The sequence below is a fragment of the Rhynchophorus ferrugineus genome, unplaced genomic scaffold (assembly GCF_030347505.1).
Source record: "Rhynchophorus ferrugineus isolate W39M unplaced genomic scaffold, kcgeb_rfMv2 rfM1, whole genome shotgun sequence".
NCBI classification, from domain to species: domain Eukaryota; kingdom Metazoa; phylum Arthropoda; class Insecta; order Coleoptera; family Curculionidae; genus Rhynchophorus; species Rhynchophorus ferrugineus.
In genome coordinates, this window is record NW_027472580.1 from 82335403 (window position 1) to 82356274 (window position 20872).

Below are 20872 nucleotides of genomic sequence, written 5' to 3' on the forward strand. Positions count from 1 at the left end.
CCATATTTCAAGAATTATCCGAGGAAACTGCTTATGTGTGAATAGAAATAGTGAATCTATCGTGTAGGACACTACAATGCTTTTGTGGGGAGCTAAATAGACGAGAGGTATGTTTGGTTGACTTTATATATGGTCGTTTATATTTTATCGGACCAATGAAAATCTAATTTAATTAGACCATTTTATAACACATTTTGTTCGCACTTTTGTCTCCATTCCTCATCCATCTTCTTTTTCAATTGGCTGAGATTAACTAGACATTGGTCTCTCCTGGCTTGGAGTTCATTCAGGGGTATGTCGGCTTCTAGTTGTTTAGCGATTACGGGCACCGTAGGACCTGGAAACTTGGGTGTTGGTTTGAAGTCTTTGCTGACCGCGTATATGGTATTCACGTACGAGTCGCGGTATTTGACGAAGCCCTCGGCGTTCAAGTGGGTTGTTTCAAGGATACCGAGAAAGGGGTATCTCATTCCGAGACCATCGGATATGACTTTATCTATGTCCTTCACATCGAGAACACCATCGTTTACTAGATGCCACGTTTCATTCAAGATAGCGTATCTGAAAAAAAACTAATACTGTTATCTAACAATAGATTTGGATAGCATTATTAAAAGGGTTAAAAACCGTTTCTCAACTCGAACTGATTAACTTTTACGGGAAAATTATTTTATTATATTAAGTTTTAAAATTTGGAAACTTGGAAGGTAGACTCAATAAAGTTCTGGAGAGGGAACGTTATCAATGCTCTCCATTACACCACAAAGTTGTAAATCAACTAAGAGTCATAAAGAATGGTTCAATAATACGTAAATACTGAAGTCTAGTTTAGTTCTTCGACAATTGGTTAAGATTAAATTCTGTATAAGTTCAGTTCATAAGGATTACATACATTTAGTTGTCGATATATGAGAAATTCATACAGGTTTTAGTAATTCCAACACCTAGCATATGTTCTGATAATTTTTTCACTTTAAAAAGCATTTATTAAGTAAAATTGGAACAATATATAGCGATAAAAATATTTTCCGTCATCTTATAGAAAAAATCTTTCATATATTTCAAGCAATATTGCGAAATCGGGTTAAAAGAATGATATTGCGACATTTCAGTACATTTGTACACATGTGCAAGCCATGGTGTATCGATCTGAACAGATGGTAGACAAATATTCCCTTTCAAGCTTCCTTGATAGTTTGAGCTGGGTTTTCGTCTAACAAGTCTTGCAATTGATTGTCTTTGAAAATTTCTTTATTCCTCCACTCTGTTTTTTGTCGTTGACATCAAATTCACTACTTCTAAATCGTTGAAACCAAAATTGTCAAATGAAAGATGAAGCAGTGTCGCCATAATTTTAGAAAAGCAGCGGTGAGACAGCATCTACTTGGCAACCACGGTAACGGACCTCAAATGGGTCGTTCAAAAATATGTTATTATATGTATAAGAAATTATTTTGTTATTTTGGTATTCCATCTTTTAAAACATTATTTCACAACATTGAATTTGGAGGTTGAAAAGGCAAAAACTTAGCAAACTAATTGATATTCGTATAAATTAAAATATGAAATCATAAATATGTGTGGGATGTGCACCAATCCACAAATCCGATATTCTTTAATTGACAACTGGTTAAAATTTGAATGTATAGTCTATTAAAAACCACAACTCACGTCATAAAGATGCATAATGTATTGTAGTTTGTAAATTCGCTTTAATACCAGACAATATTTTCCTTCGAACATGTAACCGAATCAGCCTGTAAAAGTCGTCCGATTACCAAATGTCGGTTTATAAACCAGCAAACCTTGTATTGCTTGTTTTGGTAAATTTCAAATCGCTGCTTGATATTTGTGATTACTCTGATTGAAAATGGCGAAGCCATTAATAGTTAGAAATAGATTATCTCTCTAATCAATAACTTCGAGCAGGAAAATTACTTAATCTTACCAGAAAAATGCATTAGAGAGGTAAGTATTGAATTATTTTTATTGTGTTGCAGCTGCACTGAATATTATTATGGACAGTATCTCTCAAAAAAAGGAAAACAATATAATTTTAAAATCACGGAAAAGAATGTGTCTGCATACTTTGATGTTAATTCTATTATTAGTTTATTCAATACAAACATAATTTAATACAATTATTTCAGAGATAACTACTAGCATGGAATGTATCCATAGAAAAGTTAGGGACCTGAACAAACAGACGGAAAAGCTGGAAAAGAGCGAAAAGGCTTCCGAAGATCTCAAGGAAGAAATCAAAACTTTCACAGCTACGATAACACAATTCATGAAGCATCAAAAAGATGCCATGGAAGTAAAGATTCCCGCTGCCATAGAAATCCAGACCCAGACACCAGCTAATCCGGCACAACACTCAGACCAAACTGAAGACTCAGACGACGGTTTCACCTTGGTGGGAAAAAGGAAAAGAGGGCCCGTCACTCCACCTCAGGAAAGCCAGCTGCCGAAGGCCGGCAACAAGGGAAAACAGGCTCCTAAATCACAACTCAATCCGGTAGCCAAGCCGGCCACTAAATCTACCCAATCGAAAGCCAAGGCTAACGTACAGCCTTCGATTACAAAATTTGCCACCAGACCAGTGCAAAACAAGCCGACCACCAAGACGGCCCCACAGCCAGTACCGAAACAAGTTACCACAAGACCAACCCAGCCGGCGCAGGTAAGTAGCCAGGCCACTAAACAAGTCTTAACCTCCACAGCAAAAACAGTGCCAACCGTTTCGGCGACTGTTTCTCAAACTCCCCCAAAGGAAAAAAATCCGCCTATAGTGCTCCGTAACAAGAAGAGGTTCATGGAGCTCATTAAAATTACTAAGGCACAATCAATAGACATTATAACCCGAAACAAAAAGGAGGGCATTTCCTTATTCGTCGCCACAAGCGACAATTACCGTAAACTCACCACCCTGCTCGAGGAAAGGAATTACCCTTACCATTCCTTCTGTCATCCGGAGGAGAGAGCATTCCGGGTAATAATAAAAAACATCCCAGAATCACTCTGCATTGACGAAGTACGTGAACTTCTCTTTGATCAAGGCTTCCATCCCAAATTTGTGCAAAGATGGAAATTAAAATCCGGGATAGAACTACCAATTGTTCAGGTAGTTGTCCCTCGCGAAGAGCGACAGATCATATATATGACCAAACTCGGCGTCATCACAGTGAAGGTCGAGGTCCAGAGGGGAAACGGCCAGCCAGTGCAGTGCTTCAACTGCCAGCTTTTCGGGCACTCCAGCTCATATTGCCGAGCCGCCCCACGGTGCGTCAAATGTGCCGGGCATCACGACACTAGATCCTGTACCAAAATCCCAGAAGCACCTCCAAAGTGCAGCAACTGCGGTGAAATTCATACCGCAAACTTCAGCGGTTGCAGCTGCCGTCCTGTTCCAAGAAAACCAAAAATTCCGACCAAAACCAGGCCTCCACAAGGTTCTCCATGGAGTAACCAAAGTGGCAGGAAGCTAGCCCAAAAATTAGCCAGCGCCACCCAGCCTGCTCCAACTCAAACTCCTGCTCCAACCAATACACCGGACCTTAACTCCACAATGCAGGCGTTTACTGACCCGCAGGCTTTCCTGCAAGTGATCGCCCTGGCTCACCAACTTGCTCGTCTTTTTCCAAATGTCGCCGCTAAGCGGCAACACCTGTCTCTATAACTTCCAGCAGCCTTTAACTCTTCGAAATGGCTGTTCCGAAATCTCTTATACTGATGACATGAAATGCAAATAGCTTACGCGGAAAGCAAGCGGAATTGGAAGACGTCATGACGTTCTATGACGTCGACATCGTGCTCATCCAGGAAACTTTCCTGAAACCTTCGCATCGTCTCTCTTTCGAACACTTTTTTGTCTACAGAAACGATAGAACTCCGGGTCGAGGCGGCGGAACCGCCATTCTCGTCAGAAAAGGAGTCAAACACGAGCTCCTTCCATCGTTATCAGTAAACAACTTCGAAACGACCTCCATTAAAATCGATATCCAAGAACGTCCCTTCATGATTACATCCCTGTACAGGAAATCTTCTGCATTCAACTATGCCGAATACCGATCACTCGTCGAAGGAAATTTTCCGAAAATAATAGGTGGCGACTTCAACGCCCACCACCCCACCTGGGGGTGTTCCAGAGCGAATCCCGCAGGTAACGCCATCGTAGCTCTAAGTGCAGATCTGGGCTACGGTCTTGCCTTGCCAGATGAACCCACCCATCACCCTAGTACAGTCTCTCAAGGCGCAGCAAGAATCCTTGATTTCTTTATTCTTCAAGACGTAAATCGCGATTCCGAAGTTCGAGTCCTTGACGAACTAGACTCTGATCATCGTCCGGTCCTTCTCAAACTCGGAAACTGCGCCACCACTCAAGTCCCACTAACAAGATTCAGGAAAAAAACCGACTGGAAAAACTACCAATCTCTTCTCCTGAAATCCGATCCAATTCCGAAAATTAACACACCAGAACACCTCGAGGAAGCCGTACTCAAGCTAACTCGCGATATTCAGTCTGCTCACGAATCTGCCACAGTCAAAATTTCATCACAACCCCAGCCGTGGAAAAACAACCTTCCCGCTTCTCTTAAACGTGAAATTCGCATCAAAAACAGTTTATGCAGATTAGCTCGATTCACCCTTGATGCTGCAGACAAAAGGGAGGCGAACAGAGCATGCAAGAGGGTAAGGGCGGCCGTCTCGACTTGGCGAGCAATGAAATGGAACTCATTTCTCGCGGACCAAAGGCTGGATGGCCCCCCTTCCTTCCTTCTGGGCGTGTCTCCAAATGCCTCGTGGGGATGACGCACAATGTCATCCCTCCCCTGATGTCAGCGGTTACAGGAAATTTCGCAATCACTGACCAAGAAAAAGTCGAACTCCTTGCAGAGACCTACGAAGCTCAAATGCCTCCCACCCGCACAGAACACTAAAGCTAAAGACATTGATACTGTCATCAACGAATCCAACTCCGTCCAAAGACCAGTAACCCCCGCCTTTCTTCTCAACCATTTTGTGTCTCCAAAGTCTCTACAGACTATGATCGGCAAACTTCAAACCAAAAAATCTCCAGGTTTCGATGGAATATCGATTACCCAGTTAAAAAAGCTCCCGCATAAGCAGCTCGCAGAACTGGCAAACATCATTAACTCCATCATGAGACTACTTCCCGGCGTCTTGGAAACACGCACATATAGCGGTTATACCCAAGAAAGGAGCAAAATCATCTCCATCTGATTACAGGCAGCCTTCTCAGCGCCATTTCGAAGCTTGCCGAGAGGACAATACTCTACGCTCTCAACTCTTTCACAAAGGAAAACAACATCATTCCAGATGAACAATTCGGCTTTCGCGCTCACCACTCATCCGTCCATCAAGCTTCCCGTCTGGCTGCACACATCCATCATGCTCTTGACCAACGTAAAAAGCTTGGAGCAGTTCTTCTGGACCTAACCAAAGCCTTCGACAAGGTCTGGCACGACGGATTGTTCGCAAAGTGCGTGCGGCTAGGCCTCCCAGAAGACCTAACCGCTCTCATCAAGTCCTATCTCTCGGACAGATCTTTCCAGGTCAAGATCAGGGCATCACTTTCCAGTCGTAAACAAATCGATGCTGGCGTACCTTAAGGTTCCCCGCTGGCCCCAGCCTTATTTAACCTCTTTATTTCAGATATGCCGAGAAAAGAGCATATTGACGTCGCCTTTTACGCTGACGACACTGCTTTCTTCACGGCCGCCAGGTTCGAAGTTACAATTCATGAACGTTTACAGAAGCAGCTCGATCATGCGGTCAAGTGGTTCAAATTCTGCAATCAAACATTTGCATTGAATTTGCAAATCAACCCCCTGAAAACCCAGGCCATCATTTTCCACAAGAAGCGTTACGCACTGCGCGTGTCGCAACTTAAGATCGACACCGCAATAATTCCATGGCTGGATAACGTCACGTACCTAGGTCTTCACTTCGACCGGCGGTTCGGTTGGCATTCCCAAATCCAGAAAGCAATCCAAAAAGGTTCGGGGATAGCAAACCTGCTATCTTCTCTGATCTGCCCTTCTAGCAGACTTCCCATCTCCATCAAATGCTTATTTTACAAGATGTTAATTCGGTCCGTACTCCTCTACGGATCTAATGTCTACTTCAAGTTTGTTACACCCAACCAGGTCAAACGGCTTCAGGTTTTCCAAAATAAGCTCCTCAGGAGAATATTAAACGCTCCATGGTTTGTCAGAAATAATCAAATTCATAGGGAAACTGACACTCCAGAAATCAAGCACTTCATATCTCAATCATTCCACAAACAACAACTCAGCTCAAGTTCTTCTGAAAACGCGCTTGTTCGCGAGCTGGTCGACATGCTGGGAGCTTAGCACCGCGTCACCGGGGCACTTGGTAGCTATAGCTGTTACCACTAACAACATCCTGTCTCGATAATTGCTAACATTAGGTCATAATCTCACATCCAGATAGTTTTATTCAGTCACTGTCACATTCTTAGTCGCTATTCATCTAACACTTGTTGTCCAATCTATGTATCGCGATTCCACCATTTGTTAATTTCTTCTCTAGTATGTCAGCAGATAATGCTTATTTCGAGATATACTGATTACAGTTCATGCTTGTATATCATTCTCGACCTGCAAGTTTGAAATTATTCTGTGCCACACCCCATATAAATTCAATTGGATCAAAGACATATTATTCATGTTGTTTAGACATCTGATCCATCATGTATCTTTTCGGACTATTTCTAAAAAAGTACATTAAATAAAACGCAATTAAACATTTCATTTGCCTTTACTGAGATTTTATTGAATAAATAAATTCAATTTTCATGTCGCCGGAAGAAATATAATAGTTTAATTCTAGTTAATATCTAGTTAAAGTTCTAGTTTAATTCTTCTAATTAATAAAAATAATAGTTAATAGTTATTCGTTGGGGGATCCCAGCGAATAAAACGGTCAACAGCTTAGGCATACAACAAATTTCTGCAGTAGAGAACCAAGGGAAGTACAACATAAGATAATTAGCATTAAAAAGAACCGCACTGAAATAAACATTGACGCTATATACTGTCCACCAAGATACAAAATGGCACAAGGGAGGGGACCTAAACATACAGCTTTTAGTTCGCAGTTAATAGCACCTGAGCAAGGACAAGGAATTACCCGCATCAATTAATATTACAAATTTTAATTATCATTCAGGGCGCTAGCCCACTTACTGACCTACCATCAACAAAAACTCAAAAGTATAGATGATTTTAAGCGGTACATCCGAAATATAAATCAACAAATTAGGTCAGCTACAAAGTAAGCTACCGCTGCATCACGAAATAAATCAGAGTATGAATTAATTTACTCCCTCAATATTGGGGAATTCATAAAAAGAAAGACGAAAATCTAAGAAAGATGATACTGATCAAATGATTAAAAATACAAACAGAATTTCCCAAACGAAACCAAATGATATAATCCCGCCACGTAAATTAATTACCTAATCAATCCTAAAAGAGCTCGTGGAATTGATGGTATTTCAACTAGGTTATTGAGGGGAAAACTTCGAACGCAATCCCCCTTTTAAAGGCCGAATCCTCCACGAACTTCGCCCTTACAAATTCGGAACAAGCCGAGCTTCTCGCTGAATCGCTCGAGAGTTAAATGAAATGCAATCTATCTCTTGGTCCATCTCAACAGACGTTATCTATCATTAACGACACTATCCCCTCACTCAAGAGGGAAAATTTTCATTCAGTGCATCTTCTACAGAGCATAGCATCTCCCAGAAACCCTCAGCTCTCAATAAAACGTTTGTCTTCGAAAAAACCTCACCAGCAACTTTCAGAACTTGAGAATTGAAAACATGCTTGCTAACATTCCAAAAAAGAAAGCTAAGCACAATTCATCTGACTATAGGCCTGGTTAGTTCGCTTTCCAAACATGCCGAAAAACCGATATTATACGCTTTAAACAGCTTCACAGACAACACAATATAATTCCGAACGAACAATTCGGTTTCCATGCCAAACACTCAAGCCTTCATCAAGCTGCCCGCGTTGCAACAACCATTCACCAGGCACTAAGAAAAGGTCGAAAAGCTGGAGCCATCTTTTTAGATATGTTTAAAGCGTTCGATATTAAAGTAGCAGCCTTTATCAATAACATTGTACAACGCCCATATATTTGGTGCCCAATAAGAGTGGCATTTAAAAGGAAAAAGGCATGAAATAATCTAGAAACAAAATAATAGTAACTAACTTTTAAAAAGATTAATATATATAAAACAAAACTTCACCTGGGGTATATGTGACAAAAAAGGTCCAAAACAAACTGTAAATACAGATATTACAACAAATGCTAGTTGCAATAAATGCCCACAACCTCTTCTGGTAATGATATTTTTACTTGAAATTGGCCCTTCATTAATGCAATAATTGTGTAGTAAATAAATAAAGTAATCTGGAGCTAAATATATTTCATATTTAAGAGAAATGTAAACTAAAATGCAGACCATAAGTATTTCTCCTATAAACATATTAAGCATCAACAAATCATAATTCAATTATTTTAGTTGTATTACTTTTATCACATCTGCAATAGATATAAGTAAAATGCCATAGAGTATTCCATTATACTGAAAATGAATATGATCTACCATTATTAAACCACAATCAGTTATCAAAATAAAATTGGCAAAACAACATCACTTCTCCAACTTTTTACCAAAGCCTTACAAACTCTAAAAGACAGATTATTTAAAAACTTCCTGATTCAAAAACAATATGCTAACCTGTTAACTCCATAAATATATACTAAATCTGTTACAATAACTGACAATCGTTGAAATAATATAGTCTTTTCTAATGAATAACCTTTTCTACAAAAAGCATATTTCTATCAAAATATATTGCAATTTGGGATAACATGAACTCGAACCAGGCAAAAAAAGGAGGATAATCCAATGTCCATTCTGAAAAACTCCAATAATTACCACTTTTCTAATAATACCACTTTCTAATAATTTCACTTTTCGAATGAAAGAGAATGGGTAATTGCTAACCAATTTTGATGGACTTCAAAATCACTAGATTTACTAAAATTAAAAATTCTCAGTACTTAAAATGTTTAAACATATTGGATATAAAACTCACTAGGAAGGAATAAGTAGTAATTTTACGCAAGACGTCAATAAACTAGTAGTAAATATCATTATTAATGTTGGGGAGATTTACATCTCAAATCATGTTAAATATATATTTTTTTCTAATACTTAGCGGTGTTTTAAAAGTATTAATGTTAGGTTAAGTTTGTATTCACCTTAAGGGTTTTCAAATATTAATCTGAGTTATAAAAAATAATATAATTTAAATATAAAGTAACATACAAGTATTATAAGTACAATTTTTACCACAATAAATATTATAGTTTTAAAAAATAAATCTATCACAATATTGAAAGCCACTGGTCATTTGTCATTTAACCTCATACGAAATGTTTATAATCATAAATTATTTCCAGAATGGAGTAAATATGTTTTAGGTATGAGGGCATGAACATATTTTTATATAAATACTTATATTTTTCTATTTCTTTTACAGATATAACCTATAAATTCAACAAACAAAAAATACAGGATGGTTATGCACAGAGCTCTATTTACATGGTTTATCTTACTTTTATTTTTCATTTTGTTATGTTTAAGACTAGAAGGTAGAATTCACTGGAATTGGTTTTTAATATTTTTACCCATGTGGATCTATGACTTAATATTATCAATTGATTCTATTTTTCACCTTTTCATGGGTTGTTGTCGAAATAACAATTTATATATGAGCAAAAAATTATTTTCATTTATTAGTGTCGTTTTATTAATTATAGGTAAGACAATTTTAGGATTGCATTTAGAATATAGATCTTTACAGTTACAATTAGTCCATGTATTAATACCATTTTGGATTCTTTTGGCTATTATTATAGGAAATACAACATGTACATTATTTAAAAATAGATACTGGTAATATAATGTTTGCTATTAGTTACAGTGTGTTAATTATAATTAAGATTAATTATACAACATATGCCATTAGAAAGGATTATATTTGTCAGTTGCATACAAAATGTCTAATGCTTTCATGAAAGCTCTATAATCAACTTCATCTCTCATGCCTCTTTCAAATCCAAAGCATTTACAAATAACATCAAATTCATTGTTTGAAATTAAATTGTACATTCCTCTTAAAGTGAGAGCTTTTAAGAAGTTGGTCCTTGATACAGTGCCACAATTTGTCTTATCAAAATCCTGCAAATAAATTAATGTAATAATGTCCTAAATTGATATTAAAAAAAGACATTACTTGAAGTACTGATGACAAGTTCATTTGTAAATCAGGTTTCTTTGATAATTTTTGCATTGCTACACCCAACACTAGTCTCTCGTTGAAGTTTAAGAAATTATTTTCACAATCTCGAGTTGGCACATGCTGGACTGGTACAATAAGAGGTGATTTTTCCAGGCATGGCTGAGTAAAAGCCTCTTCAATGACATCAGAAAACCGACGATAATCCACACATTCCCGACGAAGAGGCGAGGCAAATCTATAAGTATTTATATATGATTACTAGACGAACCGTGAAGATAAAATTTGATTCACAGTAGAGTTACTTGGGTGAAAATTGAATGAGTTCTTGCAAAATCAAGGGAAAGGCGGCAACGACGTAGTTCCTTCAAAATCTGTACTTTATATATTGATATTTTATTGTTCCATATCACAGGAATAGACACACTATGGATCTAATATGGATGAAACCATAATAGTGGGAACATATAAGTGAATTTGTATGTTTCAATACTGGTTCAATTGAAATATGACCATCACGACCCTCCTGAATAACTTTTCGGGTTAATTTCGTTCAGTTTTCATTGTGAGGGAAAGAGTGAAATGTTCAAATATCATAAATCTAAAGCAGATTTGGGAACAAGGGGGATGCTCTAAGATAAGTTTGAGTTTCTCAAAAAAAAAAGATTATTTAAACTTTATAGCCAATATTGGTAGATAATGTAATTCAAATTAGTCCTCTTATATGTTAAACAAATAGGAAGTGAAGTTATATGCTATATCATCAGTGTAGTCATGACTTTGATTATATTATCCTTTCAACTATTTAGAAAATGTTGAACCATAGTCGAGAATCGATATTTGATGACAGTAGTAGTGCACGATCTTATAAATTAAAATCAGTCTTATTAAAAACACTAAAAAAATATATTTTAATTATAAGATGGTCAATAATTTATTATTAACAGCCTCCTCAAAATTATTATGATAAAACTACTTACACATTCAGTAATGTTTCAATTTCATTGCAAGTTAACTCAAATCTGCATATTAATAATGCTCTATGGAAATCATCTCTGCTAATTACTTGTTGGTTGCATCTAGAGAATAATTAAAGAGATCAATCGAACCAAAACTCATAAAGGCATTACCTATCAAAATATCTCATGAATTCCAATACACGAATTCTTTCCCTCACAACTTTCCCTTTAATTTTGGCCAATATCTGAACGATATCTCTTTCCTTTCGCGAAGGCGGTGCTTTAGGTGGTTCCGAATTCAACCGTTTCATGTCTTGCAAAAATCCTATATACTATATTTAAAAAAAACATAAATTAGACTTAATTTGATCGAAAGTTTTTATAGATCCACCAGTGGTTCATCAGTGGGCTTTGGTTCAACTTCTTTCAAAAACCAAAAGTAGTTAAATCCCATATCATTGTTGAATCTTTCTTCTAACGAGAACAATTCATCGTCGGAGAGCAAAATTCCGTTTGAATTCAGAGCCTGTCTCATTTGATTTCTGCTAACGTGGCCATTATTGTGCCTAGAAAATAATATATCCAAATATTTATGTATTGTCATGGACTCAAAACCGAGATCAATGAACGAATATATAAACAATGTAAGTACTTATCAAAATCTTTAAACACTGGCTTCAATAAAATTCTCCTGTGTATGATTTTTTGTTTTACTTTATAAACGGTGTCTTCACAAAGATCTCGATGCTCAGTATTCACAGTCTGCCAGTTCTTTCCCCCTAATCTAGGCAAGTCGCGCACTTCTTGAGGTGGTGGATCCACTTTTAAAGTTGGTACTTTTTCAAGCTCCTATATTACAAATTGTTTATGACGTTTTTTCAATGTTTTATGAACAACAAAAATGTACACTTACTTTTACAGTAAAAACATGATCAATATCATCTTCAAAAGTTTTCCAACATACTCTAGTCGAATCACACGGGTCTCTATATTGATTAATGACAGCCTCAACGTCCGGCAGTGATAAAAAAAACCTTTGTTTTCCACTCAAAGCTAGAGCATCCAGTCCTCTATGGAACTGGTCAACAGTTATCCGTCCTGAATTCAAAAGATCGAAGTGCTGAAAATATGAAAATTTAATTATTTACCCCAATTCAATTATTTTCGCTGAATTACTTTGAAAAATGTATTGACCCTTAGTCGATTTCGCAGAACGTGTTCTTGTATCATGGATATGGTTGTTAAAATATGTTCAATTTTTTTGGGGTCCTGTAAAGCGGGATGAAAAATACTTTGCTTGCCGAAAAGCCTAGCAGCGCTTATGTTGCCTATTTCGGGTCTGGGTAGTTTTGGAAGTTCCGCGTCTATAACTCTACCAGGAAAGAGTGACATTATGTCCTAAAAACGAATTGAATTACAATATTTGGCTAATATTATGAAAATTTAAACAAAGCGATCTTGTGCATGTAAACTAAAAAAAATTACACAGCACAACAAGAAATTATTTTTTAAATGGTTTGATAGAACGAATTATACTCGATACAAATAAATTGTTGGGCAGTGTTATTTTTTACTCGAAATATACCTTAATTTAAATATAACCATACCCCGCTTAAATCCATAATACCATGTTTATTCAAATATTGAATAACTTCATCAATTGCATGAATAAATGCCACATAGTTAATGGTATAACTATCTTTTAAATATTTCTTTACTAATATATTGAAATCATCTGGTGATAGAAGTATATTCAAGTAAGCCAATATTCTAGCAAAGTGCGCAATAGTAACAGTCCCATTGTTTTTGGATACCTAAAGCAAATCTCTTAATCAATCAACAATTAAAAAAAACCATATTGATTACAAGCTCATAATCTTGGAAATATGGTCTTAAAATCATCTTTTTCATGTTAACTAAAGATGCGATTTTTGTAATAAGCAAACATAATCTTCTTTCTTCAGATATACTCAAGCGATTAACATGCAGTGGGTCGTTCCATTCGAGACCAGTCGTCAAATCGACATTTTCACCAAAATTTGGGACTAAAAATTAAATTAGTAACATTATTCATTTTCAAACATCTTCTTTCATCATCTTGATATAATTAATGATTATATCATAAATATCATGTTCATTTCATTTTTACAGGATAAAACATTTAAAAGAATAATAATAAAATAAATGAACTCGCACCACTATCATTTATAACATCGCACAATTGAGTGTAGTATATTCTTCCATCAGGAACTCTAAAATAATCGGCAAGCTCCGAAATTTCTTGTTCGGATAGTCCAATCGTTCCACCAAGTTGTCCTTTAATCACCGAAATAAATTGGGATTCTATCGGTAAAATATTAGAATAAAGAATATTATTTTATACTGTTGTTTTTCCATTTTATTACCAGATATTAGACAGTTTTTGTGAGGATCTAGTGGTTTGAAATAATCGGACAAGTTTATCCCCATACGAAATATTGCTGCTCGAATTTTGTTACATGTTCTCCATACATCCCCTAACTGCAGTTGCTAAAATTATTTTAATTATTTATCTTAATAATTATAAACAAAGAATATAAAATATATCTACTTTGCAATGCATGTTGGATTGGAATATTCAAATATCTTGCAAACTATTTAAATAATTTTAAATTATAACAAAAATGACATTTCTATGAAATCTGTTATATAATAAATTAATAATTACGTTCTAAACTAATAAGTATCTAATTGTTTCTAAACCTTTAAATATAATAGCTTATGACGAAATAGCTTTGTAAACGATTTCAATCGAAAGGGCTTAAGGGATATCGCTGTTGTCAGATTTCTATGAAAAACAAATATATTTTTAAATAAAAATAATTTATATATAATGTATAATTAAAATATTAAACTACCAGATTGTCTACAAAATTTTAGCAAGCAATATAATTTATTTATTAGTAATAAAAATTTCATGACAACATTGTTGATCGCGCCTGCGCCGTAAAAAGGAAGCGAAATACATAGAAAAAATAGAAATTTCACGGTATAGGCGACCTTGGCGAAATGTTTTGTTTAGTTCATTCAACGATAGCACTGCGATTGCAAGTTGTAATTGGCTAGTTTAAATTCCTGATGCCGCCACCAACATGGAACGTGATTGGTCGATCAAATTGTGGGAAGTCGGCATTTTCTCTGGGTGTCCGTTTTCAAGTTTGTTGTTTGAAGGTTTTGGTTTTTGTTTAGATCTAGAAATCTTCGTTTTACGTTGTGCATATTTTCTGTTTTACATTAATTATTATGGAGTAGTAATATAAAAATTTATGACAATGCGTCAGTGTAGTAAATGATGTAGTGTATCGGGGTAAAAATCTACTACGGAAATTAGAGATCGTTTCCCAAAGAATGATCTCGCTCCTGTCCAAAAATGGGTTGATCAAGTAAATAGTAGTAAGTTACCTGGATAAACCACAATGCAAATATATCAACGTCATGGTGTCTGTCACGGATATTTTAGTGAAAAATTTAGAATTACCCTTCCTTCACGAACAGGTATTAGGGTAAATGCATATCCAACATTGTTTTTATCAGGTACATATAAAATTATCTATCATATACATGTCTGTTTATATATTGTTTATTTACAGAAAATCAAAACCTACCTATGAAGATGTTAGTACTAATAAAATTTAATTAATCTACCAAGTTGTTCGTATGCTGTCAGTGTGATGTCTCTACATAAAGAAGTCTTACAAGAAGGTAATAATTAAGTTAACTGGATAATTGGTAGTAATAAATACTACTTTGAATAAAGTATCCCTAAAATATTTGTAATACTTTAACTTTTTAGAACAATCAGTGTTCATTAATTTTATTGTAGAGCTATTGTATATTTAAATTTGATTGCCTTGTTAAGAAAATATTTGTTATTTATACGGTGCTATCAATTAAAAATTTAATTGCTACTTTTAGGGGATTTATTACCTCAAAGAAATCTATTTTGTCTAAATTTACAAATAACTACATTTGTTTAACAAATCTTAACCAAGATCGCTTAAAGAATTTTATTGGATCTATTAGAGGTCAGTATGTACCTAGTATGTTCGAGAAATCTTCAAAAGGGCACATCAATTCAATTTTTTCACATCATTCTCCTGGAGAAAGTTGTGAAGAAGATGAACATGTTAGATAACTTACATTCTTTTTTAATGGGAGATCTAGTACCACTTGAGGTTGTTAAATCACCAGTTGAGTCTATATTTTCAGTTCCAGAGAACTTTGCTCTGGGGAAAACAAGAGTCTAATATTGTATTTTAGTCATATTTCAGGCTATTTAACAAAACTTCTGAAAAAGAGACAATATGCAATATTTGTCTACATTTTATATTAAGTAGTTCCACAGATTAAATACTCTAAAATCTAAATATCTTAAAACACATAAATCTTTAGTGTTTCAACTGTCCAATGCATAATTATAATTATTTTCAAGACCAAATTTTAAAAGTTATGAAGTGTGATTGTATTTTTGGTTTAATGAAGTTAATGCAATATCAGTAGGAAAGGATTTAAAATTTTCCTTCAATATATCAAGATAAGTTAGAACTCTAATAGATCCCATAAAATTGATGGCACTAAACAAATATGGGAAGGCGTTATAGAAGAATTATATATATTTTAATTTTGCCTAGAATAGAATTCATAATTGTTTTTTTGCTTTTTGTTTATATATATTTATATTATTTACACTTATGTATATTTGTATAGGATTTTATTTTAATAAATTAATTTTAAAAATTAAATTTGATTTTCATTTAAATACTATTGGCCAAAAAAATGTGACGTCACAGGGTAATCAGGCGAAATGGCAGACCAATTAAAGCAAAGTATTTTCCTTACAGGTTTCTACATAACTATTTTAAACTAACCAATCAAATTCACTTTGTCAGCGCCATCAATGATTGAACTAAGCAAAACTTTGCCGCACTACTTACCATTGGAGTTGTACACCCCTGGCGACATATTCGCCCTCTACGGCTTTCAGCAATCGTTCTTTTGTTTTCTATGTTTATGTTTTTTCTATGTTTGTTTTCCGGTGCTCTTGCAAAGTAGACGTGTTACATTTCTAAACTTTCATAAGTAATTAGTGATTAGAAAAGTAAATATAAACAAATACAATGGCTTCACAAGATAGTGCAATGGAAAATGGTGAAGACTTTTCTAAAGACGTTACCACAGAAATTCAAGAAAATAAGTAAGTTAACAAAGCTGAAAATTAGGAGTTTATTATATAGATCATGAGACGTTCTATTAGCCACCATTCGTTCAATTACCGGGTACCTACCTAGCGTTAGAGAGATTTAATTGTTTTATTTTCAAGTAAATTATTTATTTTATGTTTTCAATATTAAAAAAATAGTAATAAATAGATTTTTTATTTGTTTACAATAGAGTTACCCGCTTTCAGAGTAATAAGAATTTGGAGAAAAAATTCGAAGCAGAAGTATCTGATGATGACTGCGTGTTGGATAGTAGTGATGATGAATATTTTCCCCCGAGTCAGGCGGCAGCTTCGGATTGTGATGATACAGGTAATTAACATTTCTATTTTCTCTTGTGTACGTTGATAGTTATAATGTATTTTATGTTATATAAATTGTATATTTTATTCATAGTAGATGGTGAAATTGCACTCAATAATGGAGATAAAGACCAGGAAGATGAAGATAAAGAAAGTGAAAATGGAGAGGATGAGGATGAAGAAAGTGAAGTAAAAGCGACGGCGTCTGGAATGACAGCAAAAGATGGTACTCAGTGGGCTGCGACATCACCAATTGAACATCAAGCTGGGAGGTATAATATTGTTCGAGAGAGATGTGGACCTAATAGGAACACCAACATGCTGTCAAATCTAGATACGTTCAAATTATTTTTCACACCAGAAATGGCTGATATTATTATACGCCATACTAATAAAAAGGCAATTTCAACATATGCAAATTATAATGAAAAAAATCCAGAGAAAAAACAATTGGAGTGGAAAAATCTCGAGCTGCAGGAATTTTATGCATTCTTGGCTATTTTGATAACTTCTGGCGCTAATAACTCTAATACTGACAATGCAAGGGAAATGTGGCAGCCGTATTCATATCCATTGTATCGTGCAGCAATGAGTATCAATCGCTTCTGGAATATAATTCGTTTTATTCGATTTGATGATGCCAATACTCGAGCTCAGCGCTTGGAGAATGATAAAGCTGCTCCAATACGAGATATTTGGACAATGTTGAATAGTAATTTAGCAAAACATTATAAGCCAACAGAATACCTGACAATTCACGAGCAACTTTATCCATACCGAGGTCGAACTAGATTCACTCAGTATATTCCGTCAAAGCCAGCTAAATATGGAATTAAAGTATGGTGGATATGTGATGCTGAAAATTCGTATCCACTTACTGGACAGCTTTACACGGGAAAATCGAAAGATGGTCGTGAGAAAAACGTTGGTGAAAGAGTTGTCAAAGACTTGGTGGCACCGTATAGAGGATCCGGTAGAAACATTACAATGGATAATTTCTTCACTACTCTTCCACTGGCAAAATTTTTACTATCTTGGAACTTGACAATTGTTGGCACCTTGAAGAAGAATAAAGCATACATTCCACCAGCAATGGCTGTATCAAAAACGCGAGAAGAATTATCCACTGTGTTTGGCTTTCATGAAAAAGTTACACTATGTAGTTATGTGCCAAAAAAAAACAAGGTAGTAATTATGCTATCATCAATGCATCATGAAGCTAAAATTAGTGATAGCGCAAAGAAAAAACCCGAAATTATTGAGTTTTATAACAGGTCTAAAGCTGGAGTAGACACGATGGATAAATTGCTTGGTAGATATACTACAAAAAGATCAACCCAAAGGTGGCCTCTAGCATTTTTTTACAATATTCTCGATATTGCCTGTCTTGCATCATATATTCTGTATTATGAGAATAATAAAATGATTGTTAAAAATTCGTATGAACGACGATTATTTTATCGGCAATTGGGCAGAGAGCTATGTATTCCATTCGTTGAAAGTCGTTCGAATAATGCACAAATTATGAGGCATTTCTCAACGAAAGTGGCGATTGAATCTCTTCTTGGTCGAGCAATCAATCCGAATGCGCATCAGCGAACATCATCTGTATCATTGACACCTCAGACGCAGCTCGATTCAACTGGGAGGAAAAAGATTACTGGTGTATGCTATGAATGTCTCCAAAGTGAATTTAAAAAACGTCGCAAAACTAGAAAAATATGTTTGGTATGTGAGAACCCTATTTGTCAGGAACATTGTATTACAACCACGACATGTGAAGGATGTACGAAATAATTTAATGTACTTCAATTTTTATATGGCACTGTATCATAATAAATAAAATAATGTAAATAAATAAATAGTAAAAGAATGGAAAACGATATTAATAAAATAAAATAAAACGGAGTTATGTATTTCTTACTTACTATTTTTGTTATTGTTTATAATAAGAATTATTGTTTAAATAAAAAAATTACAAACTATATTGTCTATTATCGATTTAAGTCAAATTAACTAAATACTTTAATAAGCAGTCTCTGAACTGTGTATAAACTCGTCCTTCATATACATAAAAAATTTGACGAAAAATGGGTGTCAAATTACTTCAATTTTGGGCCATAAAAATATTTTAAGGAAAAATTCCCGGTCATTGAAAAATATGGCGCCCGGTTATTGACCGGAAGGTTAACGAGAAATTTGTATTTCGGAATTTTTAAACTATAAATAAAGTAAAAGTGCGTTTTGTAAGTACAGTTTATTTCAGTAAAGCAATTGGAGACTATTTAAATTCAAATCAATTCGGGTGCTAAGATGACAGATGATAGGTTTTCGAGCTTTCCAATTTAAACCAAGTTCCTTTTCTCCAGGTTGCTTCTCGGCTAAGCAGAAGAACGGGGAGTTCCAGTGGATGGAGGCCTGCAGACCCAGGACCCATGGTATTTATCCTTGGGCACTAGAAATCTGCCACTTACACTTAGTAATGACGACAAATTGTACTTGGATAATTCAGAGTTTTTGCATTGTAAATATAGGATGTATCTTGTATAAAGTTTGGTTTCTGCATTAAATTTGTCAAATGTCTACATTTGTAAATGTTTTTCCTGATGTTTCGAACTTTTTGAAAGGAAAGGTTTTTGTTTCATCACATTTGAGTCTGAGCAGGTTGTGAGTGATCTTCTGAAGAGGCCAAAACAAATAATCAAAGATAAAGAAGTTGATGTAAAGAAAGCTACACCAAAACCAGAGCAGTTCATGATGGGAAGGGGCCGAGGTAGCAGAGGCGGACGTGGACGTGGAGGTAAATTTGCTTAGTTTCTTTGGTTTGCGAGAGATTAGCCTATTTTTTATAGTGATAATTAATGAAAGTCTTAAACTTCTGAGATCAAGGTATTGTTTAACAATTTCAATACATGTAAAATACACACATCAAGTTGTGTTACATATTGCAAAACATTATATATTTTACATTAATATAGTACAAGTTACAATATCAGGAAAAAGAGAACCAAGTTAAGGTGATGGTACATGAACATTTAGTGACTAAATTCGCATTATTCAAATTATAATTTCTTTTTCTGTTTAAATCTAGCAATTGTCATAATCTCTTTGGTTTATGTATGCACAGTACATTATTTCACATACTGTCAAGATGTATTTGCTCCATGCTGTATGATATATTTTTTAATTGACCTATTGACCATAATCAATTTTCATAAAAATAAATTAATATATTTTGATTAATATATATTTAGTATACAATCGCACAACAGTAATCTAAGTATATCATGTTGTGTATTTTAGGACGCAGTGGTTACTCACAAGGCTGGAATCAGGGTGGATACGGCAATTACGGGAACTACGGTCAGGGAGGTTACGGTTATGACGGAGACGGTGGGGGCTATGATGGTTATGGTGGATATGATTACTCCTCCGGCTATGGAAACTACGGTAAATACAGCAATATTAGAAGGGGTTATGTTAAAGGGCAATCAACCCAAACGAACAGTCAGTAACTCTGTAGTTTTTATTTCGATTCTCAGCGCGATTGTTACGTTTTGCCATAGTTTTAAAGAAAAGTTAGGAAAGAATCAGTAACAGTCTAAATAAATATTTTTTTGATATCAGTAGGCCAAGTGATTAATAAAGATAATACCTCTAGAAACCGTACCACATCGTTATCTTCATTGTTAAAGATGAACTTAATGGTATGCCTGTTTATAGATGCCTGTTAATAAACAACCAAAAAGAGGCTGATATAAGGTAAAATGTTAGTTTTAATCATCTGACAAAGATTAAATATCAGATTTAATAAACGTATCGTACAAAGTGGACGAACCAAAGGATGCAAGTATGGTGAGAGGCACTCTTATCCATAAAGGGAGGTATTCAGAAAGTTTAGTAAATTACATCTTGCAAATTCTTGAAGATATTGATTTATCTGTCTTGTTTCCATATCATTCAATAATTGCTTTTTTAGAAATGGAGAT

General features: G+C 35.0%; 5 protein-coding genes, 2 long non-coding RNA genes and 1 pseudogene across 11 annotated transcripts; 5 read left to right on the top strand and 3 right to left on the bottom strand.

Annotated features, from left to right (window-relative positions):
* Positions 1–73: 73 nt before the first annotated feature.
* LOC143200634 (lambda-crystallin homolog) lies at positions 74–1757 on the bottom strand. The gene is made up of 2 exons (XM_076411155.1): positions 1672–1757; positions 74–561 (listed from the first exon to the last, which is right to left on the bottom strand). The coding sequence occupies exons 1-2, from the start codon at positions 1674–1676 to the stop codon at positions 183–185; spliced, it is 384 nt and encodes a 127-aa protein (XP_076267270.1). The 5' UTR covers positions 1677–1757; the 3' UTR covers positions 74–182.
* A 186-nt stretch (positions 1758–1943) lies between these two features.
* LOC143206570 (uncharacterized) lies at positions 1944–7668 on the top strand. Its single transcript, XM_076419186.1, has 3 exons — positions 1944–1968; positions 2151–3034; positions 7552–7668. Exons 2-3 carry the CDS (start codon positions 2165–2167, stop codon positions 7666–7668), a joined length of 987 nt encoding a protein of 328 aa, XP_076275301.1. The 5' UTR covers positions 1944–1968; positions 2151–2164.
* Positions 7669–7978: 310 nt separating this feature from the next.
* On the bottom strand, positions 7979–9217 carry LOC143206582 (putative dolichyl pyrophosphate Glc1Man9GlcNAc2 alpha-1,3-glucosyltransferase; annotated as a pseudogene). Its single transcript, XR_013008464.1, has 5 exons — positions 9185–9217; positions 8798–9005; positions 8588–8746; positions 8303–8532; positions 7979–8239 (listed from the first exon to the last, which is right to left on the bottom strand). The product of XR_013008464.1 is annotated as a putative dolichyl pyrophosphate Glc1Man9GlcNAc2 alpha-1,3-glucosyltransferase (transcript).
* Positions 9218–9406: 189 nt separating this feature from the next.
* LOC143200654 (uncharacterized) lies at positions 9407–10042 on the top strand. Its single transcript, XR_013006766.1, has 2 exons — positions 9407–9546; positions 9606–10042. It is a non-coding gene; the product is annotated as an uncharacterized LOC143200654 (long non-coding RNA).
* A 43-nt stretch (positions 10043–10085) lies between these two features.
* On the bottom strand, positions 10086–14054 carry LOC143200510 (uncharacterized). Of its 2 annotated transcripts, none has more exons than XM_076410956.1 (13): positions 13914–14054; positions 13729–13852; positions 13520–13666; positions 13190–13368; positions 12931–13137; positions 12500–12721; positions 12237–12443; positions 11976–12169; positions 11715–11889; positions 11495–11655; positions 11345–11443; positions 10362–10602; positions 10086–10306 (listed from the first exon to the last, which is right to left on the bottom strand). In XM_076410956.1, exons 1-13 carry the CDS (start codon positions 13923–13925, stop codon positions 10091–10093), a joined length of 2184 nt encoding a protein of 727 aa, XP_076267071.1. In that variant the 5' UTR covers positions 13926–14054; the 3' UTR covers positions 10086–10090. The 2 variants fall into 2 exon arrangements, with proteins under 2 accessions (XP_076267071.1, XP_076267066.1); XM_076410951.1 differs by having other exon boundaries at positions 11976–12172.
* A 1-nt stretch (position 14055) lies between these two features.
* Positions 14056–16104, top strand: LOC143200658 (uncharacterized). Its single transcript, XR_013006767.1, has 2 exons — positions 14056–14896; positions 14953–16104. It is a non-coding gene; the product is annotated as an uncharacterized LOC143200658 (long non-coding RNA).
* Positions 16105–16356: 252 nt separating this feature from the next.
* Positions 16357–18868, top strand: LOC143200534 (piggyBac transposable element-derived protein 4). 3 transcript variants are annotated; one of them, XM_076410977.1, is made up of 3 exons: positions 16357–16556; positions 16754–16893; positions 16981–18868. In XM_076410977.1, exons 1-3 carry the CDS (start codon positions 16480–16482, stop codon positions 18678–18680), a joined length of 1917 nt encoding a protein of 638 aa, XP_076267092.1. In that variant the 5' UTR covers positions 16357–16479; the 3' UTR covers positions 18681–18868. The 3 variants fall into 3 exon arrangements, with proteins under 3 accessions (XP_076267092.1, XP_076267083.1, XP_076267100.1); XM_076410968.1 differs by having other exon boundaries at positions 16358–16556; positions 16978–18868; XM_076410985.1 differs by having other exon boundaries at positions 16417–16556; positions 16770–16893; positions 16978–18868.
* Positions 18869–19203: 335 nt separating this feature from the next.
* On the top strand, positions 19204–20542 carry LOC143206590 (uncharacterized). The gene is made up of 4 exons (XM_076419204.1): positions 19204–19362; positions 19418–19434; positions 19511–19683; positions 20187–20542. Exons 1-4 carry the CDS (start codon positions 19204–19206, stop codon positions 20396–20398), a joined length of 561 nt encoding a protein of 186 aa, XP_076275319.1. The 3' UTR covers positions 20399–20542.
* Positions 20543–20872: the final 330 nt, after the last annotated feature.